The sequence below is a fragment of the Caenorhabditis elegans genome, chromosome I (genome assembly GCF_000002985.6).
Source record: "Caenorhabditis elegans chromosome I".
Classification (NCBI taxonomy): domain Eukaryota; kingdom Metazoa; phylum Nematoda; class Chromadorea; order Rhabditida; family Rhabditidae; genus Caenorhabditis; species Caenorhabditis elegans.
In genome coordinates, this window is record NC_003279.8 from 9,574,458 (window position 1) to 9,590,076 (window position 15,619).

Here is a 15,619-nt window from a genome sequence, read left to right on the forward strand (position 1 = left end):
AGTTGTTTTTATTGAGCGAACTAACTCATGTAAGTGAGCAATTCTGATTGTAAGACAATTATTCCAATATGATCTATAGAACATTCCAATATCCTTTTTTATCGACACATCAAACGGATACTCTAACTACTTTCAATTATCAATCCGTTGATTTCTGCAGTTAACCTAATAATAAAGTCACTTGAGAAATCAAAAATGAATTACGTACATCACCAATACAGTACAATTACAGCACAGTTTTGCAATCAGATATCCAATAAATTAATTATTTATCAAAATAAATTGTCTTCTGGAAAAAGTGAATGATCTGACGTATTTATTGGAAATGTACAAGTAATTGATCTTCTATTTTTTCTTCTTGTCAGCTCCGAACACATCTCCGCCAACAACTGCCAATGTCTGGTAGTTTGGATCCATGGTTGCTGCCTTTTGACCCTAAAAACAATAAATAATACAATATTGCAAGAAAATTAAAAATCTACCTTATTATTCGGTTGAATTGGTTTCTTTCCTCCAGGTGCACCAGCTCCTCCAACCTTCTTATCAGCTCCAAAAACATCTCCGCCAACTGCTGCCAATGTCTGATAATTTGGATCCAATGTAGCAGCTTTTTGATTCTAGAATTCAAAAATTAAAATCAAAAATCTTGAAAAAAAAAATGCAACTTTGTTCATTGGCTGAAGTGGTTTCTTTCCTCCGGCAGGTGCTCCACCAGCTCCTCCACCATCCTTTTTATCAAAAACATTGTTATTAAGACCAGCCAGCGTTTGGTAGTTTGGATCATGTGTTGCTGCTTTTGCACCGATATTTGCAGGAGCTTTTGGTCCACCAGGTGTTGCAGCAGGAGCACCTCCACCATCCTTCTTATCAAAAACATTATTATTCAATCCAGCCAATGTCTGATAATTCGGATCGTGAGTAGCTGCTTTTGCATTCTGATCAGCTGGAGCAGCTGGACCTCCACCACCTGCAGCTGGAGCAGCACCATCCTTCTTTCCAAATACGTTGTTATTCAATCCAGCCAATGTTTGATAGTTCGGGTCGTGGGTTGCTGCCATTCCGGGTTTTGCATTTGCTGGTGGAGCTGGTCCTACACCTCCTGCTCCGCCATCTTTCTTTTCGAAAACATTGTCGTTGAGTCCAGCAAGTGTTTGGTAATTTGGATCGTGCGTGGCTGAAAGTTACGAGTTTATTGATTTCAACATTTATCGAATAGACATGATTGAATGCTGTCAAATACTTACCCGCCATTGTAGGTTTTGCATTTGGAGCAGCAGGAGCTGGTGGGGCATCTTTTGATGCTGGAGTCGGTGAGCTTTCGCCCTTATCACTTTTTCCAGTTTTTCCACTTTTTGTGCTTGCTTCCGAGTTTTCCAACTTGCTACCGCCTTTCTTTTTCTGAAAATTATTCTCATTTCCAAATCATTTCCAAATTCCAAATTTCCAAAAAATCAAATCCAAATTTCCAAAATTTCGAATAAAATACCTTTCCGCACAAGAACAGAACCTGAATTGTTGCACACGAAGTGAAGAATATGTAGAAAAACGATGACATTAAATGCAGCATTTTCCTCTCTGAAAATGAGAATTTCGATTCGTCAAAAGTGAAATTTGTAAAACTTACAATGTTAAGTTGCGCGTCCAAGAGTAAAAGTTGCGAAATAACAAGGTTTTGGAAGGTAATGATTATTTTGATGCGTTTCTATTTTATTTAATTTTTTTAGAACACGCAGTTTATTGGATGACAAATCGAAAAATAGGCTTGCATGTAATGTACTAATAGGAAAAATGCGCTAATAATTTAAACAAGCATTATTCTTATTACACGTGCAACGCTTCACAAAAAACCTTTCAATAAAGAGCTTGTCAACTGCAAGTTTGCGACTATCGACGCTATCAATGGACGTTCAAGATATCATTGGAATTGCTTTGATCTTGGCAACTGCCGGATCTCTTGCAGCAATTATAGCACTGCCTGGATGTGGAGGAAAAGTGAGTTTTGAGCTGATTAGTGTTCTAGTGTTGTACTGAAGCACATCATCCCACCTACGTGCTTACAAAGGTTGTGTAATTCGCGATAGTTTTTTTTCTAAACAAAGCAGGTCGTCTTACTTCAAACATTACGTTATTCAGAAAAACGCAAAATCAGCTGAAGGCGAATCAAGTTTGAGCAGCAAAAAAGATGGTGCGAAAACTCCTGATGGAAGGGAAGGATCTGAAGCCGGAACCCCTTCTCCTGGTGGTTCAGCAGCTCCAAGTGCTCCTGCTCCTGGAGGTGCACCCCCCCCCCCCCCCCCCTGCTGCAGCACCAAAACCTCCAATGGCTGGTTAGTTATTCAGAAACAAGATATTGATAATATTCAATATATTTTAGGAACTCACGATCCAAACTACCAAACTCTTGCTGGAATCGGCAATGATTGTTACGAAAAGAAGGATGGAGCACCAGCCGCAGGAGGAGGAGGACCAGCTCCACCAGCGAATGCAAAACCCGGAATGGCAGCAACCCACGACCCGAACTATCAAACATTGGCTGGATTGAATAACAACGTATTTGGAAAGAAGGATGGTGCTGCTCCAGCTGCAGGTGGTGGAGGTCCAGCTGCTCCAGCTGATCAGAATGCAAAAGCAGCTACTCACGATCCGAATTATCAGACATTGGCTGGATTGAATAATAATGTTTTTGATAAGAAGGATGGTGGAGGTGCTCCTGCTGCAACACCTGGTGGACCAAAAGCTCCTGCAAATATCGGTGCAAAAGCAGCAACACATGATCCAAACTACCAAACGCTGGCTGGTCTTAATAACAATGTTTTTGATAAAAAGGATGGTGGAGGAGCTGGTGGAGCACCTGCCGGAGGAAAGAAACCACTTCAGCCAATGAACAAAGTTGCATTTTTTTTTTCAAGATTTTTGATTTTAATTTTTGAATTCTAGAATCAAAAAGCTGCTACATTGGATCCAAATTATCAGACATTGGCAGCAGTTGGCGGAGATGTTTTTGGAGCTGATAAGAAGGTTGGAGGAGCTGGTGCACCTGGAGGAAAGAAACCAATTCAACCGAATAATAAGGTAGATTTTTAATTTTCTTGCAATATTGTATTATTTTTAAAAAAAAAAGTAAATCGGCCATACCGCTAGTCCCGGTACGGCTTAAATTCAGACTAGAAGAGATATAAACGCCACCAGCAACCCTGATAAATCTCTTGTCCGCAGGAGGCTTAGGCTCACCCTTGAACCAAACGGACAACCTTTACCTTTACTTTTTTAGCCAATTCAACCGACTAATAAGGTAGATTTTTAATTTCGGTGCAATATTTATTTTATTTTGTATTTTTTTAGGGTCAAAAGGCAGCAACCATGGATCCAAACTACCAGACATTGGCAGCTGTTGGTGGAGATGTGTTCGGTGCAGATAAGAAGAAGAAATAGACGAAAATGATCTGAAATCTACAATAAATGCTTTTATTCGCCAAAACTGTTTTTGCCTATTAAAAAAAAACAATAGACACTACAGTAACCCATAACTGCGCGCACTCTTTATTATTTTACGAGACTATAAAATTATTAATATATGGGAACCCGTCATTTCAATCGATTTCAGAACGCTTGTATTTTCATTCTTGCTCTGACTAATTATCCGATTAACCCTCTTGACCACTCGATGTCGTCTCCTGGACAACCTGAGCAGATGCTCTTTTCTTTTTGGATTTTATATCTATTTCTTCAGTTTTGGACTCATTTGAACCACTTATATCCATAAATTCTTAAATTTTCAGAGCATGCAGAATGTTCAAAAAGTTCTGACATACTACAAGCAGAGAACAGAGCAATTGGAAGAAGTTTTGAGGCAACAGAGTTGGAATCACGAACGAAAAATTGAAATGTTTGAGGGATCTGAAATCGAGAAAGATGCAAAAATCGAGAAATTGAATGCTGAAGTTGAACGACTGAAAATTGAGCTCAAAAAGGAGAAAATGAAAAGAAGTGAGAAGGATAGAAACGACGACGAATGGGAAGATTTAGTATAATTGCACTTGAGTTGTATAACAAGAAAACGTTCAAATTATAATAAAAGTTTTATGAATAAGTTTTTCAAATGGAGGAAACGATATAATAAGAAAATATGAAACGAGATCAAGATGAAGTGAAAGATCTTACAGGCCTAGGGAACTAAGATGAAAAAAAAACTAGTTTTAAGCTCACATTATGAGGTAAAATTTGAAATATAAACATATGGAATAAATGAAGTATTTATATTATTTCGGTGTTTTTGGTGTCCGTCCACCACCTGCTCCACGTCGATTGTTCACATATGGATAAAGACTGTCAGGAAGGTTATCTTCGGTGATAAGTCGAATACCTTCCAGCTTCAAAGTTGATAATGCTCTAAAATATTATCAATTATTTAGATTGAAAAATAATGGCGAGATGTTCACCTATCCAGCAAAAATGTTCCATATTCTGATTTAGTGATATTGTCCCAGCTTTTGGTGGTTCCGTGAAATTCGCCGGCCTGAAAATGGAGATTATAATGTATAAAACTTATTTTTCAACCTACTTTTTTATTCCTCAGATTTTTAAGTTTCACGGCTTCGATAATACTTGCTTCTCGCACAAACGCTTCTTCGTCAGATACTCCGTGGGCTGAAAAATAGAAAATATGAGTTGAAATAAAATTATATCAAAACCTACATATTTCATGTCGGGGAATACCAAATCCAAGCGTCCATAACTCATCAATTGTTTTCAACTTTTCGCAAGTTTTTAGTTTATCCAATTTGTCTCTCCGTTCATTGCGAGCATCAATGAAATGAGCTAATGGACGATTTTTTGAACCTTTTCCTACGTAAAAGATTGATCGTACAAAGGTTTCAAGTGTAAGGTTCTCCACATTGCTTCCCAAAATTCGAGGATCCATAATGAGATAGCAAAACGCATTATATCCGAATCCATTTCCACTAAATTCACTCCGAACGTTTTCATCACATTTTCGAGCTCTCGACGCAAAATCAGCTGGCAAAAATCCGTTGCGAAGGACGAGTTCAAGTTGAGGCGAGTTTCTCTGAAAATTAAAAATCGAGTAAAGGTTAGGAGTAGTTCATTGTTGCAAAATAGTTGTTCTCACCTTTACAAGTATTTGATTTTTAAATATCGAAGATTTTCGCGAAAATGGTTTTGCGAGTACAAATCTAGAGAGACGAATGTTCATCTTTACTAATTCTACAATCGAGAAATGAAAATATATAACTTACACATGAAACAACGTCAGCATCCGGTGAATATCCACGGTTCGTAATTTTCCGTCTTTCAATCAGGAGTTTCTTCTCATATAGTCTTCTTGTACGAGCATCCAGAGGTCCTGCTGGAGAGATTCCGAACTTTTTCAGCTCGCTCTTCAGTTCTCCTTCTCGAAGACGTCGAATTTTTCTGATTTCTCCATCATCGACTGTGGTCGGTGTTGATACTTCTGCTTCTTTGTCGTCTTCCGCAGATGAAAATGATGTGGATGATGATGTGGTTGGCTTGGATGGTGTTTTCAATTTAGAAGACTTTGCCGATTTTGATTCTATGTTGAGTTTCTCCATGTTATTTCCGAGTAGTTCAAGTGACTCGTCGGCTGTGAAATAAGCTGTTGTGTTAGCAGGACTTTTGCTACGGCCTTTAGAAGTTTTTGGAGTTGTTGGAGTTTTCGGCGTTTTTACAGCAGCAATTGCAGGCTCAGGAGACAGTGGAGGAGCAGATGGAGCAGGCCGTAGACCTGCATTTCTAGCTCTTGACGTATTATAGTATGCCATGGAATTTGGCGAGGGCATAGCTACCAGCTTCGTTTCCTGACTTTTTGATCTTTTATGGTGATTGACAGGCGTTCGCTGTTTCCTTGGATTCAGAATTGCTTCAGGAGTCCTCGATCTTCCAGTACCTCTCGTTTTCTTTACTGGTGACCCTCTCGTTTTTACATCTTCATTTTTGATATCTCTCCGATCAGGTATTAAAAGAAGATCCGAAACTGACATCGATCTTTTTGCATAAACGGTTGCCTTAGGTGCTCTCCTACTAGGTGTGGTCACTGTTCGAATTCCTTCAGATGTTAAAACAACGTCTTGAAGTGTTGCCGTGCTGTTGGATCTACTTCTTCGAATAGCATGAAATGTGGCTCTGATTTTCTTCTTTGCACATCTATATGAATTAGTAAGAACATTTCCTCGATTGAACGAGATTGACGCAGCTTCAGCAAGAGCTGTGGGACGCAATGGTGCAACTTCTTGATTATTCCGAACTATGAAGAATGTTTCATTCCGTGAGTGACAAGCGAAAAACCGTCGAAAAAATCCGAGACGCTGCCTGTTACTCGACTTTTTGTAACGACGGAGGAATCTGCAAAAAAAACAGATTAACATTTAACATTTTCATTAATATATTGTTCCAACCTCAGTGTATTTCCTTTCGCGATACTGTACGCTGTTCTACCCAGTTTGTCAGCACTCATCGGATCGGCTCCGAACGTCAAAAGCAGTTGAGCCATTGCCACATTATCATGAGTACACGCATAATGGAGTGGAGTGGCTCCATCACGATCAATAGCATTAACATTAGCGCCACGTTCTGAAATTATAAATTATTGGTTTTAAATTAAAAATGATTGATATAAATACCTAAAAGCGTTCTAGCGGCGTCAACTGAGGTTGTTGAAGAACTTGCTGCCAGATAATGAAGAGTTTCTTTTTTCGGACGCGATTTCCCTGAACTTGGTGTTGTTGGAGGCATTCGGCTACGAGGAGTCGTGGTGATTGCTCCGTTTGGAGGCATCTGAATGAAAATATTTAATATTTTGATTGCTTTTATACAACGGAAAACAACTGACGAAAGGCACAAAGAGCAAATGCGATAAGAAAAATGAAAGAGATTGGTAGGAGAAAATGAGTCATCCCACAAGATTTTATCTACCAAGTTTCAAGTGTTGGGCTTTTCACCTCCAAGTTTAAGCTATTAGTCTGTAGATGTTTCGAAATATAATATTAAACTTAAGGAAAAAAGAGTAAGTTTCACTGCGGAGATGCTAAAAAAGAGGGAATTGGAGCAAAGAAAGGAACACAAACAATGAAGACAGGACAAAACAATATGTCCTTAAAAGAGACGCAGAGAAAAAGATTGCAAATTCAAACTGCCACGGAAAGGAGGACAGACAGACAGATGGCGGCAATTCAAATAAGGAAAAATTAAAGTATTTGGTCTCTTTCTGTAAATTATTTAAAAATAAAGATGGCTATAAAAAGGTATTTCGATGTGATACTTGAACACAAGGTTGGGTTTAAAAAAATTAAATTAATAGAACAAGCTTCATACGATAAAAAACAAGATCAAAACAAAATAAACAAGGAGGCGTGGAGATCATTATGACATTATCATTGCGTTTGTAACACTACTGAGGTTGCATGATCACTTTTCCCTGATTGAATTTCTGTCTGAGCTCGCCATAGTAAACATGCTGATGGTATGTGATGACGAGAAGCATACGGATGAACGAGACTGTAAATATTTCAAATTAACAATAGAAAATTGCGGTTATCCTCTTACAAATGGCCAGTACAGACTCAATCAAAGTGTTCGAGTTGAGAGAAGGAAGCTCGAACTCAACAAGCAATGATTCTTTTCCATTGGGAACGATATTGGCAAACAGGAAAATGAAAGAGAGAATCGTGTGAGCGAACTGGAAATGAAAAGGATTTTATTGAAAGCTGAGCAAATCTACCAGATATATCATTTGAAGATGGAGGAATCGAATATATTTTGTGGCGAATGTAACGAGGAATGATACTTCCATGATTCCTGGAAAGATGTACAAGGCGTAGTGATCTGGTTTCAGAAAGATTCTACCACCAATACTGGCGATGTGAACGAGTGTATCGAGAATACAGAGCAGCAAGTAGAGCGATTTTGCTTTTTTGTTCATCTAAAATTAAATTGATTTTTGAAATATTAAAACGTCGTATTGATTATTTACCTGGGGAACGTAGACATGAGCTGGGTAGACATCGCATCTTTGCGAGCTCACATCCAACTTCTTTTCGATGTTTCCATCAGATGGCTCATTGAAAACCAGAAACATACCGCGCATCATGATTCTAGAAATGTTCTTTAAATACAAAAATTTGTCAACAGAAGATAACTATCGAGTGAGGATCGAACTCTACGAATAAAAAATATATGAAAAAAAAACAAAAACGTTTGATACAATTTTATTAACGGTGGAAATTATAACAACACAACAGGTAACAGCATCAACAAAAACAATGAGTTTCAAAACTTAAGCAGGTTGCAGAATAACTTTACCATCCTTGAACTTGTCACGAAGATTAAAATAGAAGAGGTGAGTGTGATAGCTGGCAACCAATATGACACGAAGGCAAGTGACTGAAAACCGATACATGAACAAAAATATAAACTCGAAAGAAGTTCCTCACATAACCCGAAGGTTAAGCCAAACAGTGCCATCGTTCCTCTGTCGAGCGATGGGATGATCAACGAAAAGTCTTGGCGGGTTCCAGATGCATCTTCAAAAGTTTACTTTAATATTTAAAAAAAAACAGAAAATAAAAGCTACCCGGTAGGAATGCGATGAAAGTGATCAGAGTCGAGAAAACAAGTTGGAATACAAGATAAATCATCTGTACACGAAGCAACCAGACATGTTCTTTTCCGTACACCGACAGGAACGCGACTTCAATAACGATCTGAATTTTTTTTTGATATTCAGAAATGAACGACGTTCACCTACCAAACCAAGGTATCCAACTTTGAAAAAGTATCCCATGACACCGTAAATTAAAATTTGTGCCATAATAGTCAGTACGCAAAACATTCCTTTCTCCATTTTTTTGGTGAATTTTGGAATATAAACAAGAGCTGGGAAAACATCACAGTTTTCCGTCGAGACTTGTAGTTTGCGGTCGACGCACTCTTCGATTGATTCGTTGACGATCAAAAACTTTCCTTTTCTCATGGGTTTACCTGAAAAGTGGCTAAAACGAAAGTAAAAAGAAAGAAATCAAGCGAGTTGCTTTGGAAAAAAAGTAAAAAACATTCGAATTTTTAAGGCACACGGAGATGTAGAGCAAGCGGGTCTCGCCACGACAAAAATTTATACGGTATTTGCCTTCAAATTTGTTTTATATTTCTGCTTGCCCTTTTTTCTTTTCCGCTTTCTTTCTGGTTTTTCATTGCAAGTTTCAGATTTTAAACGTGTTTTTTTTCATTGAGAAAAGTTTAGATTTTAAAAATAAGTTGCACATATCTTTCTGTTATTTCATTGGTCTCTAGCAACATATTTATAGCTTCCATCACAAATTAATTTGCAAATTTCGATGTTTCGATTCTTAAGTACTTTAATTTTAACTTTTTTTACGCGATGCGATTCAATACTTTTTATTTAACTATTAAGAACCAATTATTCCAATAAATACGAAACGAAAAATACAAATGCAAAATATTAATCAATTCTAGATAATTTGTTGAACTTCAAACTTGTACAAATCCCTCTGCTGTCATTTGTGCTATAAGCGCATCATTTCTTCGTTTCTCGTATCTTGCCATGTAGATGTAATGCATTGCTCGACGAGTCCAAATAAGACGTAATCCGCACCCTAGAAATTATATTCAATGCGTTTGTCTTTTCTAATCAGTTTTAAGGTTCCAAATAATCAAATTAAACTAACAAAAGACCAAAGCATATCCGGCAATGATAATCCAAAGGCGGCCTGTTTCAGTGATTCCTGGAAAAGCGGTTGGAATGAGGGATCTCTCAGCTGTAATAATCAAGATTTTATGAAGTTCATAGGATTGATTTTTGCTTACGTTTGAAAGTCTCAAATCCACAAAAAACTAGAAGAATAATGATCTCGAAAGCTCCGGCATAGGCCACAACGAGAAATCCGACAAATAAACTGTAAGATTCCAAGGCCATAAAGAAGAGTTGAAGACCAAGCTGTTAACCAGAAAAATATAATTACTTATGTTTATAAATATCGCTCACTTGGGCAAAAAAATAGTAGTTTTGAGAGAAAATGAGGAACAGGAAGCTGACAATCAGTTCAGCGATTCCCAAAATGATAGCGATTCCCTGAAAAGTTTTGAGTTATTTCATATCGAGCGAAAGCTCTACTAAAAATACTTACTGTAATTGTTGGATCTCCATCATCCTCGGGGAGTCTGTTCAAAGATTGTATGGTTCTATTTCTTCTCGTTCTCTTAGGAAAAATTGTTTGCGACGGCATTTTGTGAGAAGAAAACTTTGAAATCTATGTGTTCAGAGTGAACAAAGGAACATTGAGGGGAGATAGGCGGAGCTTTGTGCCTGTAGAATGTTCTATGCAGCAACAACAAATATCAATTTGAAATCATATCACGAGATGGATGTAAAAATGAATTTGATCAAATGTGTCACTTCCACGATTTTTACAAAATTCATAATGGTATGCAATTTCTCTGGGAATATTGAAGTGCCTTGTTGGAACTGATTCTTGATCAGAATGAGAATATTTTCAGAACAATGTTTGATCGAATTACAGTTTTACTTACTATTAAATAATTCTGAGATGTGACAACAATACTGTACATTTCTGAGATACGAGAATGAAACCACTAGAATTTACAGATGCCCGTCGTCTAATTTTCTCACTCAGTTGTTCTATATCAATTTAATTCTAGACATTCGGTAGTGTTTTCCTTCAATATTTACTTTTTCTTTCATTTCGAATAACAGCCTACATTTGACCACAAACAATGATGCAAAAATGCGCCCCGCTGAAACTTTCAAGCGCGCGAAAATAGTAATTTGAAATTGAATACGAGCGCGCCAAACTCTGATTTTTCTTTGCGTTGTTCTGAAGTTCAATTGATGTCCTTCTCTCATTTTCTCTTCAAACCTCGATTATATCTCCCAACTTTTACTTTTTTGAGGAAGATGACTCTTACCGTTGCTGCTCCCTGCGTCCAAACCGTCACCGAGCCATCAAAAATGGAAATGCAAGCTGAATCAACGTCTCATATAACAATTCGATTCACCGAGATGGTTGGTGATGCTCAAAAGCCAACGTATGGTTCAATTTCATCTGCCGGAGCCGATTTGTACAGCGCTGAAGATGTGGTTGTTCCGGCTAATGGAAAACTGTGTGTTTCAACAGGACTTCAAATTGAACTTCCAATTGGATACTACGGAAGAGTTGCGCCACGATCGGGTCTTGCTGCCAAACACTTCATTGATGTTGGGGCTGGCGTTATCGACAGTGATTATCGCGGTGAAGTCAAAGTTCTACTCTTCAATTTCAACACCACAGCTTTTGAGGTGTCATTCTAATTTGAGAATTCATAGTAATATTTTAATATTTAAGGTGAAAACGGGCGATCGAATTGCTAAATTGATTTGTGAGCAGATTGGAAACGGAACATACGAAGAGGTTAAGAGTTTGCCATCCACGAATCGTGGAGCTGGTGGATTCGGCTCAACTGGAGAGTAAGCAATATTAATTTTCAATTTTCCTCAAACCTGTTAATTTCAGATCTACAATGAACTCCGAAACGGCTAACCCCGCAACAAATTTGGAACGAATTACTGTTCGCTTCACTCAGCTCAACGAGAATGCTCAAACACCGACATATGGGTCTGAAGAAGCAGCTGGAGCCGACTTGTACAGCGCTGAAGACATAACTGTTCCAGCACATGGTAAATGTTGTGTTTCGACAGGAATCCAAATGGAATTGCCATTCGGATACTATGGAAGAGTTGCTCCTCGATCTGGACTTGCTGCCAAACACTTCATCGATGTTGGAGCTGGTGTCATTGATAGTGATTACCGTGGCGAGGTCAAGGTTCTCCTTTTCAACTTCACTGACAATGCCTTTGAGGTGACATTATATTTTTGTCATTCAAAATAATCTTTATTTTATTCTTCAGGTCAAAAAAGGAGATCGAATCGCTCAGTTGATTTGTGAGAAGATCGGTCACTGTGTCTACGAAGCCGCAAGTGAATTGGAGAATACAGACCGTGGAGCTGGTGGCTTTGGATCGACTGGACAGTTCGTTTAAATTTTCGCCTTTGAATACTCATATTTATCTTTTCAGAAATACGATGGAAGCGGAACCAGCTTTGAAAAAATCTAAAACTGAACAAATTAAAACCTCTGCCACATCGGTAACAATCCAAATCACAAAGAGCAACGATAACGCTCAGATGCCAACGTATGGATCAGCCGAAGCTGCTGGAGCTGATTTGTACAGCGCTGAAGATGTCACAGTTCCAGCCCGTGGGAAGTTGTGTGTCTCGACGGGAATTCAAATGGCATTGCCAATCGGATACTATGGAAGAGTTGCTCCTCGATCTGGACTGGCTGCCAAGCATTTCATCGATGTTGGAGCAGGTGTCATCGATAGCGACTATCGTGGAGAGGTCAAAGTTCTTCTTTTCAATTTCGGCGAAAATGACTTTGAGGTATCGGAAACTGTAAAAAACAATTTCGATAATTGTATGATTTCTTTGCAGGTCAAGAAAGGAGATCGAATTGCACAGCTGGTCTGCGAACAAATTGCACTCTGTACTTACTCAAAAGTGGAGAGCCTTGAAGTCACCGAGCGTGGAGCTGGAGGATTTGGATCCACGGGGCAGTATATAACCCTTTAAAACTAACAATACATTATTGTACTATTTATGATCTCTAATTTATCTTATGTTGCATATAAAATCATGTCACTCAATTGTTTATACAAACTTCAACTACGCAATTTCTAATTTCAGATAGATTATGTGGGTCGGGAATTATATATTCACTCGGATCTCGTTTCAAACCGGCTTCCAAAAGTTGAGCATTGCTGGCGACGACTTCGTTGAAAGGAAATACATTGAGATTTCTGAACAAGAAGAAATTGAAGCCGACAAGGAAGTCAAATATGTCATACGTGCTTTTTCCTTGATAACCAATGATCGCAATTTCGTCGGTTTCAGCCACCGTCTCCCTCGTCTCGACAAACCCGTCCACTTCTTGCTTTTTTACGAATCCACACTGAGTGAATATTTTCAGTTGAGAGAATCAATTAATGTACCTACAGCGAGCAACCAATGAGCAGAGTGTCCTCTCACATAAACGGGCTGATAATTGGGACCACAATCGTATGCAATCAACATCTGTTTCCCATCACAAATGGATTGAGTAAATTCTTTTGGGGAAGGCATTTTTCGAATTTTGGAAGAATTTGGCAGGAATTCATTTGTGAGAGAAGCCAGTGATTCAGCTGAATATGGATAATCAATTGAACTCTTTAAATTATAACTCACCAGAGTACATTTCTCCTTGTTTCGTGAAACCCATCTCTTTGGCTTTTTCGAGTATTGTCTCGGGATTAGTTTTGATCCCGAAATGTTCCAAGCACATAGATATGGCTACAAGGCCGCACCTGAATACTTTCATAGTTCAAAATCACTTATAATATTTACGTTGGCCCTTTCTGCTGCCTTGGAGTGATTTTATTTGTATTTAAACAAACTTGTCCTCCAAATTCTCCCGTGAAGCTTGTCAATCGTATTTGTGTGATCATAGGAAGTGATTGAAAGTCGAATGCATTGTCCATTCTAAACTACAGCATAAATCGATACTAGATATTGTATATCTACATGTGGTCCCTTTTGTTCATTGCTCAGGGCGACCGAGGAAAAACTAGTCCATTGTTTTTTTCATGAAAAGATTTGCGTTTCATTTTTTTTCGAGTAACAAAACACTTTCGAAAGCGATATCAAAATGGAAATTGTAAAATTGAGCTAAAATTTCGAAAATACTATTAAAATATTCATGTATTTATAAAAACGTCCTGAATTATTAATTATATTTCGCTGTAAGGCTATCAATGTACATGTGCTCAAACTCTCCAAACAAAAATATGTTTTAAAATAATCTGAAAAACGCAGGAAAATCGAAAAATTTCAACATATTGCAAAATAACGATGAGTGGGTTACTGTACTCCTTAAAGGGGCCCACCTTTCTTTGCTTGGTCACGATTTTGAAAATATTTGTTCGTGGTGAGGATTATCGCTTGAAAAATACCGAAATCAGCCAACGTTTACTATTGAAACTCGCTAAAAAAAATAAATTCCATTGTCTTTTGAATATATTTAATACAACCCAAATTGCTTTGAAAAAAGACTTCAAAATGTTTCCCAGTTCTTTAAAAATTTTTATTTCTACAAAACAATGAAAACCATTATGAAACCCATCTATTCATAAGTCAAAGTTGCTTTATACGGGAATTCTCCAGCCAAATCCTTGATGTCTTTGGAAATGTTATAGTGGCAGACACCTTTTCCAAATTCACAGCTCGGTGTAATGTTCAGGGTGACTTCAGCTTCACGTTTGTACTCGGTACAGTCATGGTACAAGCGTATTATCGGTTCATATCCCTGCAAAAAGTGTTTTAAAATTCGAAAACATGCTTTTTTTTTACAAACCTTCGAGAACTGCTCATCCGAACGTTGCCATCCTTCCATTGTGAATCGAGATAATCCTGGATGGGCTTTTCCAATTTTTTGGCTTGTAATAGCGTCGTTGCCGTTTAGTGGCCAATGATCTCTCTCGAAGATCTGCACATTGTAGCTGTAGCTTTCTCTCTGATGATAACCACAAGTGAAGGAGACGTTGAAAATGAACTTATCATCAGATGAAACGACGATGATCACAGTTGTCAAGAGGAGAAATACAGTTGTTCCATACATTCTCTCGAAAGACTTATGTGTACTGAATTCAATTTGAAATCCAAAGTCTAGTCGTATGAGAAAATAAAGTTCACGTTAATCATTTATTTTTGTAAAGTAATTAATATTCGGAATAGTGTAGTTCAAAAACGAAGAGCGCGATTTGGTTTTCTTTAATCATCTACCAGATTTGCATACATCGTAACTTTTCCTCTCATATCCGTGATATCTCTTGAAATTTTGAAATGACACAAGCCAGTACCAATTGGACAAAGTGGCTTAACATACATGTAGGCACCAATATCTTCCCTATTTCCATTACAATTATGAGTAAGGAGCATTCTCACATCGTAACCCTGGAATAATTTCAAATTTGGTTTTTATTCAGAATTAAAAAAAAACCTCCGAAGTGATCTCATCTCCTTCTTGTTTTCCAAACATTGTAAAATTATGACTTCCTGGAAGAGCTTCTCCGAATTTCGGTGGAGTGATTATATCATCTTTGTTAAGTCTGAAAACTTTCAAAATTTTAAAGGAAGTGCAACAAAAAACGAAAAAATTGAGCTTACACCCAAAAATCCGATTCAACAAATTGAATTTTATACGAATATCTTCCAATATGATGAAGATGACAGGTCAATGAAACATCAAAAAGGAATCGGTCCACAGATGCGATGCATAAAACAACGTTGGTGAGAAGAAAAATCACAGATCTATGCATTTTTCAAAGAAAAAATTGATTTTTTAAAAAAGTGTTTATAGTGTTTTCTGATATTTTGGAATGTCACGTTTATGACAACTTATGATAGAAAGCAATAGAAAGTACCATCGTTGTTGTAACGTCCAATGGCCGACAATCGGTAATCAAAAACAATTGGAATAC

General features: G+C 37.8%; 10 protein-coding genes and 1 non-coding gene across 11 annotated transcripts; 3 read left to right on the plus strand and 8 right to left on the minus strand.

The window, feature by feature from the left end:
* Positions 1-301: 301 nt before the first annotated feature.
* Positions 302-1,869, minus strand: C36F7.5 (DUF236 domain-containing protein). Its single transcript, NM_060136.2, has 6 exons — positions 1,625-1,869; positions 1,487-1,575; positions 1,245-1,398; positions 666-1,174; positions 483-617; positions 302-435 (listed from the first exon to the last, which is right to left on the minus strand). Exons 2-6 carry the CDS (start codon positions 1,565-1,567, stop codon positions 346-348), a joined length of 969 nt encoding a protein of 322 aa, NP_492537.1. The 5' UTR covers positions 1,568-1,575; positions 1,625-1,869; the 3' UTR covers positions 302-345.
* C36F7.25 lies at positions 846-920 on the plus strand. The gene has a single exon (NR_050415.1). It is a non-coding gene; the product is annotated as an Unclassified non-coding RNA C36F7.25 (non-coding RNA).
* Positions 1,870-1,899: 30 nt separating the features above from the next.
* Positions 1,900-3,432, plus strand: F42H11.1 (Collagen triple helix repeat protein; the record flags this gene model as incomplete). The annotated part of the gene is made up of 4 exons (NM_001375113.3): positions 1,900-1,992; positions 2,134-2,889; positions 2,938-3,072; positions 3,343-3,432. The coding sequence occupies 4 exons, from the start codon at positions 1,900-1,902 to the stop codon at positions 3,430-3,432; spliced, it is 1,074 nt and encodes a 357-aa protein (NP_001361872.1).
* A 636-nt stretch (positions 3,433-4,068) lies between these two features.
* lem-3 (Ankyrin repeat and LEM domain-containing protein 1 homolog) lies at positions 4,069-6,810 on the minus strand (the record flags this gene model as incomplete). The annotated part of the gene is made up of 7 exons (NM_060138.4): positions 4,069-4,389; positions 4,440-4,516; positions 4,562-4,647; positions 4,696-5,065; positions 5,256-6,378; positions 6,432-6,606; positions 6,657-6,810. 7 exons carry the CDS (start codon positions 6,808-6,810, stop codon positions 4,260-4,262), a joined length of 2,115 nt encoding a protein of 704 aa, NP_492539.2. The 3' UTR covers positions 4,069-4,259.
* Positions 6,811-7,328: 518 nt separating this feature from the next.
* On the minus strand, positions 7,329-8,126 carry K07A1.17 (uncharacterized protein). Its single transcript, NM_001083136.5, has 4 exons — positions 8,006-8,126; positions 7,754-7,954; positions 7,579-7,711; positions 7,329-7,530 (listed from the first exon to the last, which is right to left on the minus strand). Exons 1-4 carry the CDS (start codon positions 8,120-8,122, stop codon positions 7,424-7,426), a joined length of 558 nt encoding a protein of 185 aa, NP_001076605.1. The 5' UTR covers positions 8,123-8,126; the 3' UTR covers positions 7,329-7,423.
* Positions 8,127-8,223: 97 nt separating this feature from the next.
* On the minus strand, positions 8,224-9,076 carry K07A1.1 (uncharacterized protein). The gene is made up of 4 exons (NM_060139.6): positions 8,780-9,076; positions 8,606-8,735; positions 8,466-8,555; positions 8,224-8,415 (listed from the first exon to the last, which is right to left on the minus strand). The coding sequence occupies exons 1-4, from the start codon at positions 9,002-9,004 to the stop codon at positions 8,309-8,311; spliced, it is 552 nt and encodes a 183-aa protein (NP_492540.2). The 5' UTR covers positions 9,005-9,076; the 3' UTR covers positions 8,224-8,308.
* A 335-nt stretch (positions 9,077-9,411) lies between these two features.
* K07A1.13 (uncharacterized protein) lies at positions 9,412-10,278 on the minus strand. Its single transcript, NM_060140.6, has 5 exons — positions 10,176-10,278; positions 10,034-10,120; positions 9,856-9,985; positions 9,717-9,806; positions 9,412-9,644 (listed from the first exon to the last, which is right to left on the minus strand). Exons 1-5 carry the CDS (start codon positions 10,272-10,274, stop codon positions 9,520-9,522), a joined length of 531 nt encoding a protein of 176 aa, NP_492541.1. The 5' UTR covers positions 10,275-10,278; the 3' UTR covers positions 9,412-9,519.
* A 681-nt stretch (positions 10,279-10,959) lies between these two features.
* dut-1 (dUTP diphosphatase) lies at positions 10,960-12,746 on the plus strand. The gene is made up of 6 exons (NM_001026382.7): positions 10,960-11,344; positions 11,391-11,512; positions 11,559-11,904; positions 11,954-12,075; positions 12,122-12,488; positions 12,540-12,746. Exons 1-6 carry the CDS (start codon positions 10,964-10,966, stop codon positions 12,675-12,677), a joined length of 1,476 nt encoding a protein of 491 aa, NP_001021553.1. The 5' UTR covers positions 10,960-10,963; the 3' UTR covers positions 12,678-12,746.
* K07A1.3 (Actin maturation protease) lies at positions 12,691-13,696 on the minus strand. Its single transcript, NM_060142.6, has 5 exons — positions 13,488-13,696; positions 13,329-13,447; positions 13,101-13,285; positions 12,953-13,056; positions 12,691-12,904 (listed from the first exon to the last, which is right to left on the minus strand). The coding sequence occupies exons 1-5, from the start codon at positions 13,619-13,621 to the stop codon at positions 12,748-12,750; spliced, it is 699 nt and encodes a 232-aa protein (NP_492543.2). The 5' UTR covers positions 13,622-13,696; the 3' UTR covers positions 12,691-12,747.
* A 508-nt stretch (positions 13,697-14,204) lies between these two features.
* On the minus strand, positions 14,205-14,787 carry K07A1.21 (TransThyretin-Related family domain). Its single transcript, NM_001375127.1, has 2 exons — positions 14,494-14,787; positions 14,205-14,445 (listed from the first exon to the last, which is right to left on the minus strand). The coding sequence occupies exons 1-2, from the start codon at positions 14,755-14,757 to the stop codon at positions 14,263-14,265; spliced, it is 447 nt and encodes a 148-aa protein (NP_001362177.1). The 5' UTR covers positions 14,758-14,787; the 3' UTR covers positions 14,205-14,262.
* A 39-nt stretch (positions 14,788-14,826) lies between these two features.
* Positions 14,827-15,474, minus strand: K07A1.4 (TransThyretin-Related family domain). The gene is made up of 3 exons (NM_001375129.1): positions 15,306-15,474; positions 15,139-15,247; positions 14,827-15,092 (listed from the first exon to the last, which is right to left on the minus strand). The coding sequence occupies exons 1-3, from the start codon at positions 15,455-15,457 to the stop codon at positions 14,910-14,912; spliced, it is 444 nt and encodes a 147-aa protein (NP_001361853.1). The 5' UTR covers positions 15,458-15,474; the 3' UTR covers positions 14,827-14,909.
* Between the last annotated feature and the right edge of the window lie 145 nt (positions 15,475-15,619).

What these genes read in the sequence shown, in the direction of transcription:
- K07A1.13 (NM_060140.6), bottom strand. Translation starts at nt 10,274, where the DNA reads ATGCCGTCGCAAACAATTTTTCCTAAGAGAACGAGAAGAAATAGAACC. An exon ending in ACTACTATTTTTTTGCCCAA is followed by an intron (nt 9,986 to 10,033) that starts GTGAGCGATATT and finishes TCTGGTTAACAG; the next exon opens with CTTGGTCTTCAACTCTTCTT. An exon ending in TGGATTTGAGACTTTCAAAC is followed by an intron (nt 9,807 to 9,855) that starts GTAAGCAAAAAT and finishes TGATTATTACAG; the next exon opens with CTGAGAGATCCCTCATTCCA.
- C36F7.5 (NM_060136.2), bottom strand. Translation starts at nt 1,567, where the DNA reads ATGCTGCATTTAATGTCATCGTTTTTCTACATATTCTTCACTTCGTGT. An exon ending in CACTTCAGCCAATGAACAAA is followed by an intron (nt 618 to 665) that starts GTTGCATTTTTT and finishes TTTGAATTCTAG; the next exon opens with AATCAAAAAGCTGCTACATT. An exon ending in CAATTCAACCGAATAATAAG is followed by an intron (nt 436 to 482) that starts GTAGATTTTTAA and finishes TATTGTTTTTAG; the next exon opens with GGTCAAAAGGCAGCAACCAT.
- K07A1.17 (NM_001083136.5), bottom strand. Translation starts at nt 8,122, where the DNA reads ATGATGCGCGGTATGTTTCTGGTTTTCAATGAGCCATCTGATGGAAAC. An exon ending in CTCATGTCTACGTTCCCCAG is followed by an intron (nt 7,955 to 8,005) that starts GTAAATAATCAA and finishes ATTTAATTTTAG; the next exon opens with ATGAACAAAAAAGCAAAATC. An exon ending in TGAGTCTGTACTGGCCATTT is followed by an intron (nt 7,531 to 7,578) that starts GTAAGAGGATAA and finishes AAATATTTACAG; the next exon opens with TCTCGTTCATCCGTATGCTT.
- K07A1.21 (NM_001375127.1), bottom strand. Translation starts at nt 14,757, where the DNA reads ATGTATGGAACAACTGTATTTCTCCTCTTGACAACTGTGATCATCGTC. An exon ending in CGGATGAGCAGTTCTCGAAG is followed by an intron (nt 14,446 to 14,493) that starts GTTTGTAAAAAA and finishes CACTTTTTGCAG; the next exon opens with GGATATGAACCGATAATACG.
- dut-1 (NM_001026382.7), top strand. Translation starts at nt 10,964, where the DNA reads ATGACTCTTACCGTTGCTGCTCCCTGCGTCCAAACCGTCACCGAGCCA. An exon ending in TCACTGACAATGCCTTTGAG is followed by an intron (nt 11,905 to 11,953) that starts GTGACATTATAT and finishes TTTATTCTTCAG; the next exon opens with GTCAAAAAAGGAGATCGAAT. An exon ending in TCGGCGAAAATGACTTTGAG is followed by an intron (nt 12,489 to 12,539) that starts GTATCGGAAACT and finishes ATTTCTTTGCAG; the next exon opens with GTCAAGAAAGGAGATCGAAT.
- K07A1.1 (NM_060139.6), bottom strand. Translation starts at nt 9,004, where the DNA reads ATGAGAAAAGGAAAGTTTTTGATCGTCAACGAATCAATCGAAGAGTGC. An exon ending in AAGTTGGATACCTTGGTTTG is followed by an intron (nt 8,736 to 8,779) that starts GTAGGTGAACGT and finishes AAAAAAATTCAG; the next exon opens with ATCGTTATTGAAGTCGCGTT. An exon ending in TGGCTTAACCTTCGGGTTAT is followed by an intron (nt 8,416 to 8,465) that starts GTGAGGAACTTC and finishes ATCGGTTTTCAG; the next exon opens with TCACTTGCCTTCGTGTCATA.
- K07A1.4 (NM_001375129.1), bottom strand. Translation starts at nt 15,457, where the DNA reads ATGCATAGATCTGTGATTTTTCTTCTCACCAACGTTGTTTTATGCATC. An exon ending in GTTGAATCGGATTTTTGGGT is followed by an intron (nt 15,248 to 15,305) that starts GTAAGCTCAATT and finishes GAAAGTTTTCAG; the next exon opens with ACTTAACAAAGATGATATAA. An exon ending in GAGATGAGATCACTTCGGAG is followed by an intron (nt 15,093 to 15,138) that starts GTTTTTTTTTAA and finishes AAATTATTCCAG; the next exon opens with GGTTACGATGTGAGAATGCT.
- K07A1.3 (NM_060142.6), bottom strand. Translation starts at nt 13,621, where the DNA reads ATGGACAATGCATTCGACTTTCAATCACTTCCTATGATCACACAAATA. An exon ending in AGGCAGCAGAAAGGGCCAAC is followed by an intron (nt 13,448 to 13,487) that starts GTAAATATTATA and finishes GAAAGTATTCAG; the next exon opens with GTGCGGCCTTGTAGCCATAT. An exon ending in ACAAGGAGAAATGTACTCTG is followed by an intron (nt 13,286 to 13,328) that starts GTGAGTTATAAT and finishes ATCCATATTCAG; the next exon opens with CTGAATCACTGGCTTCTCTC.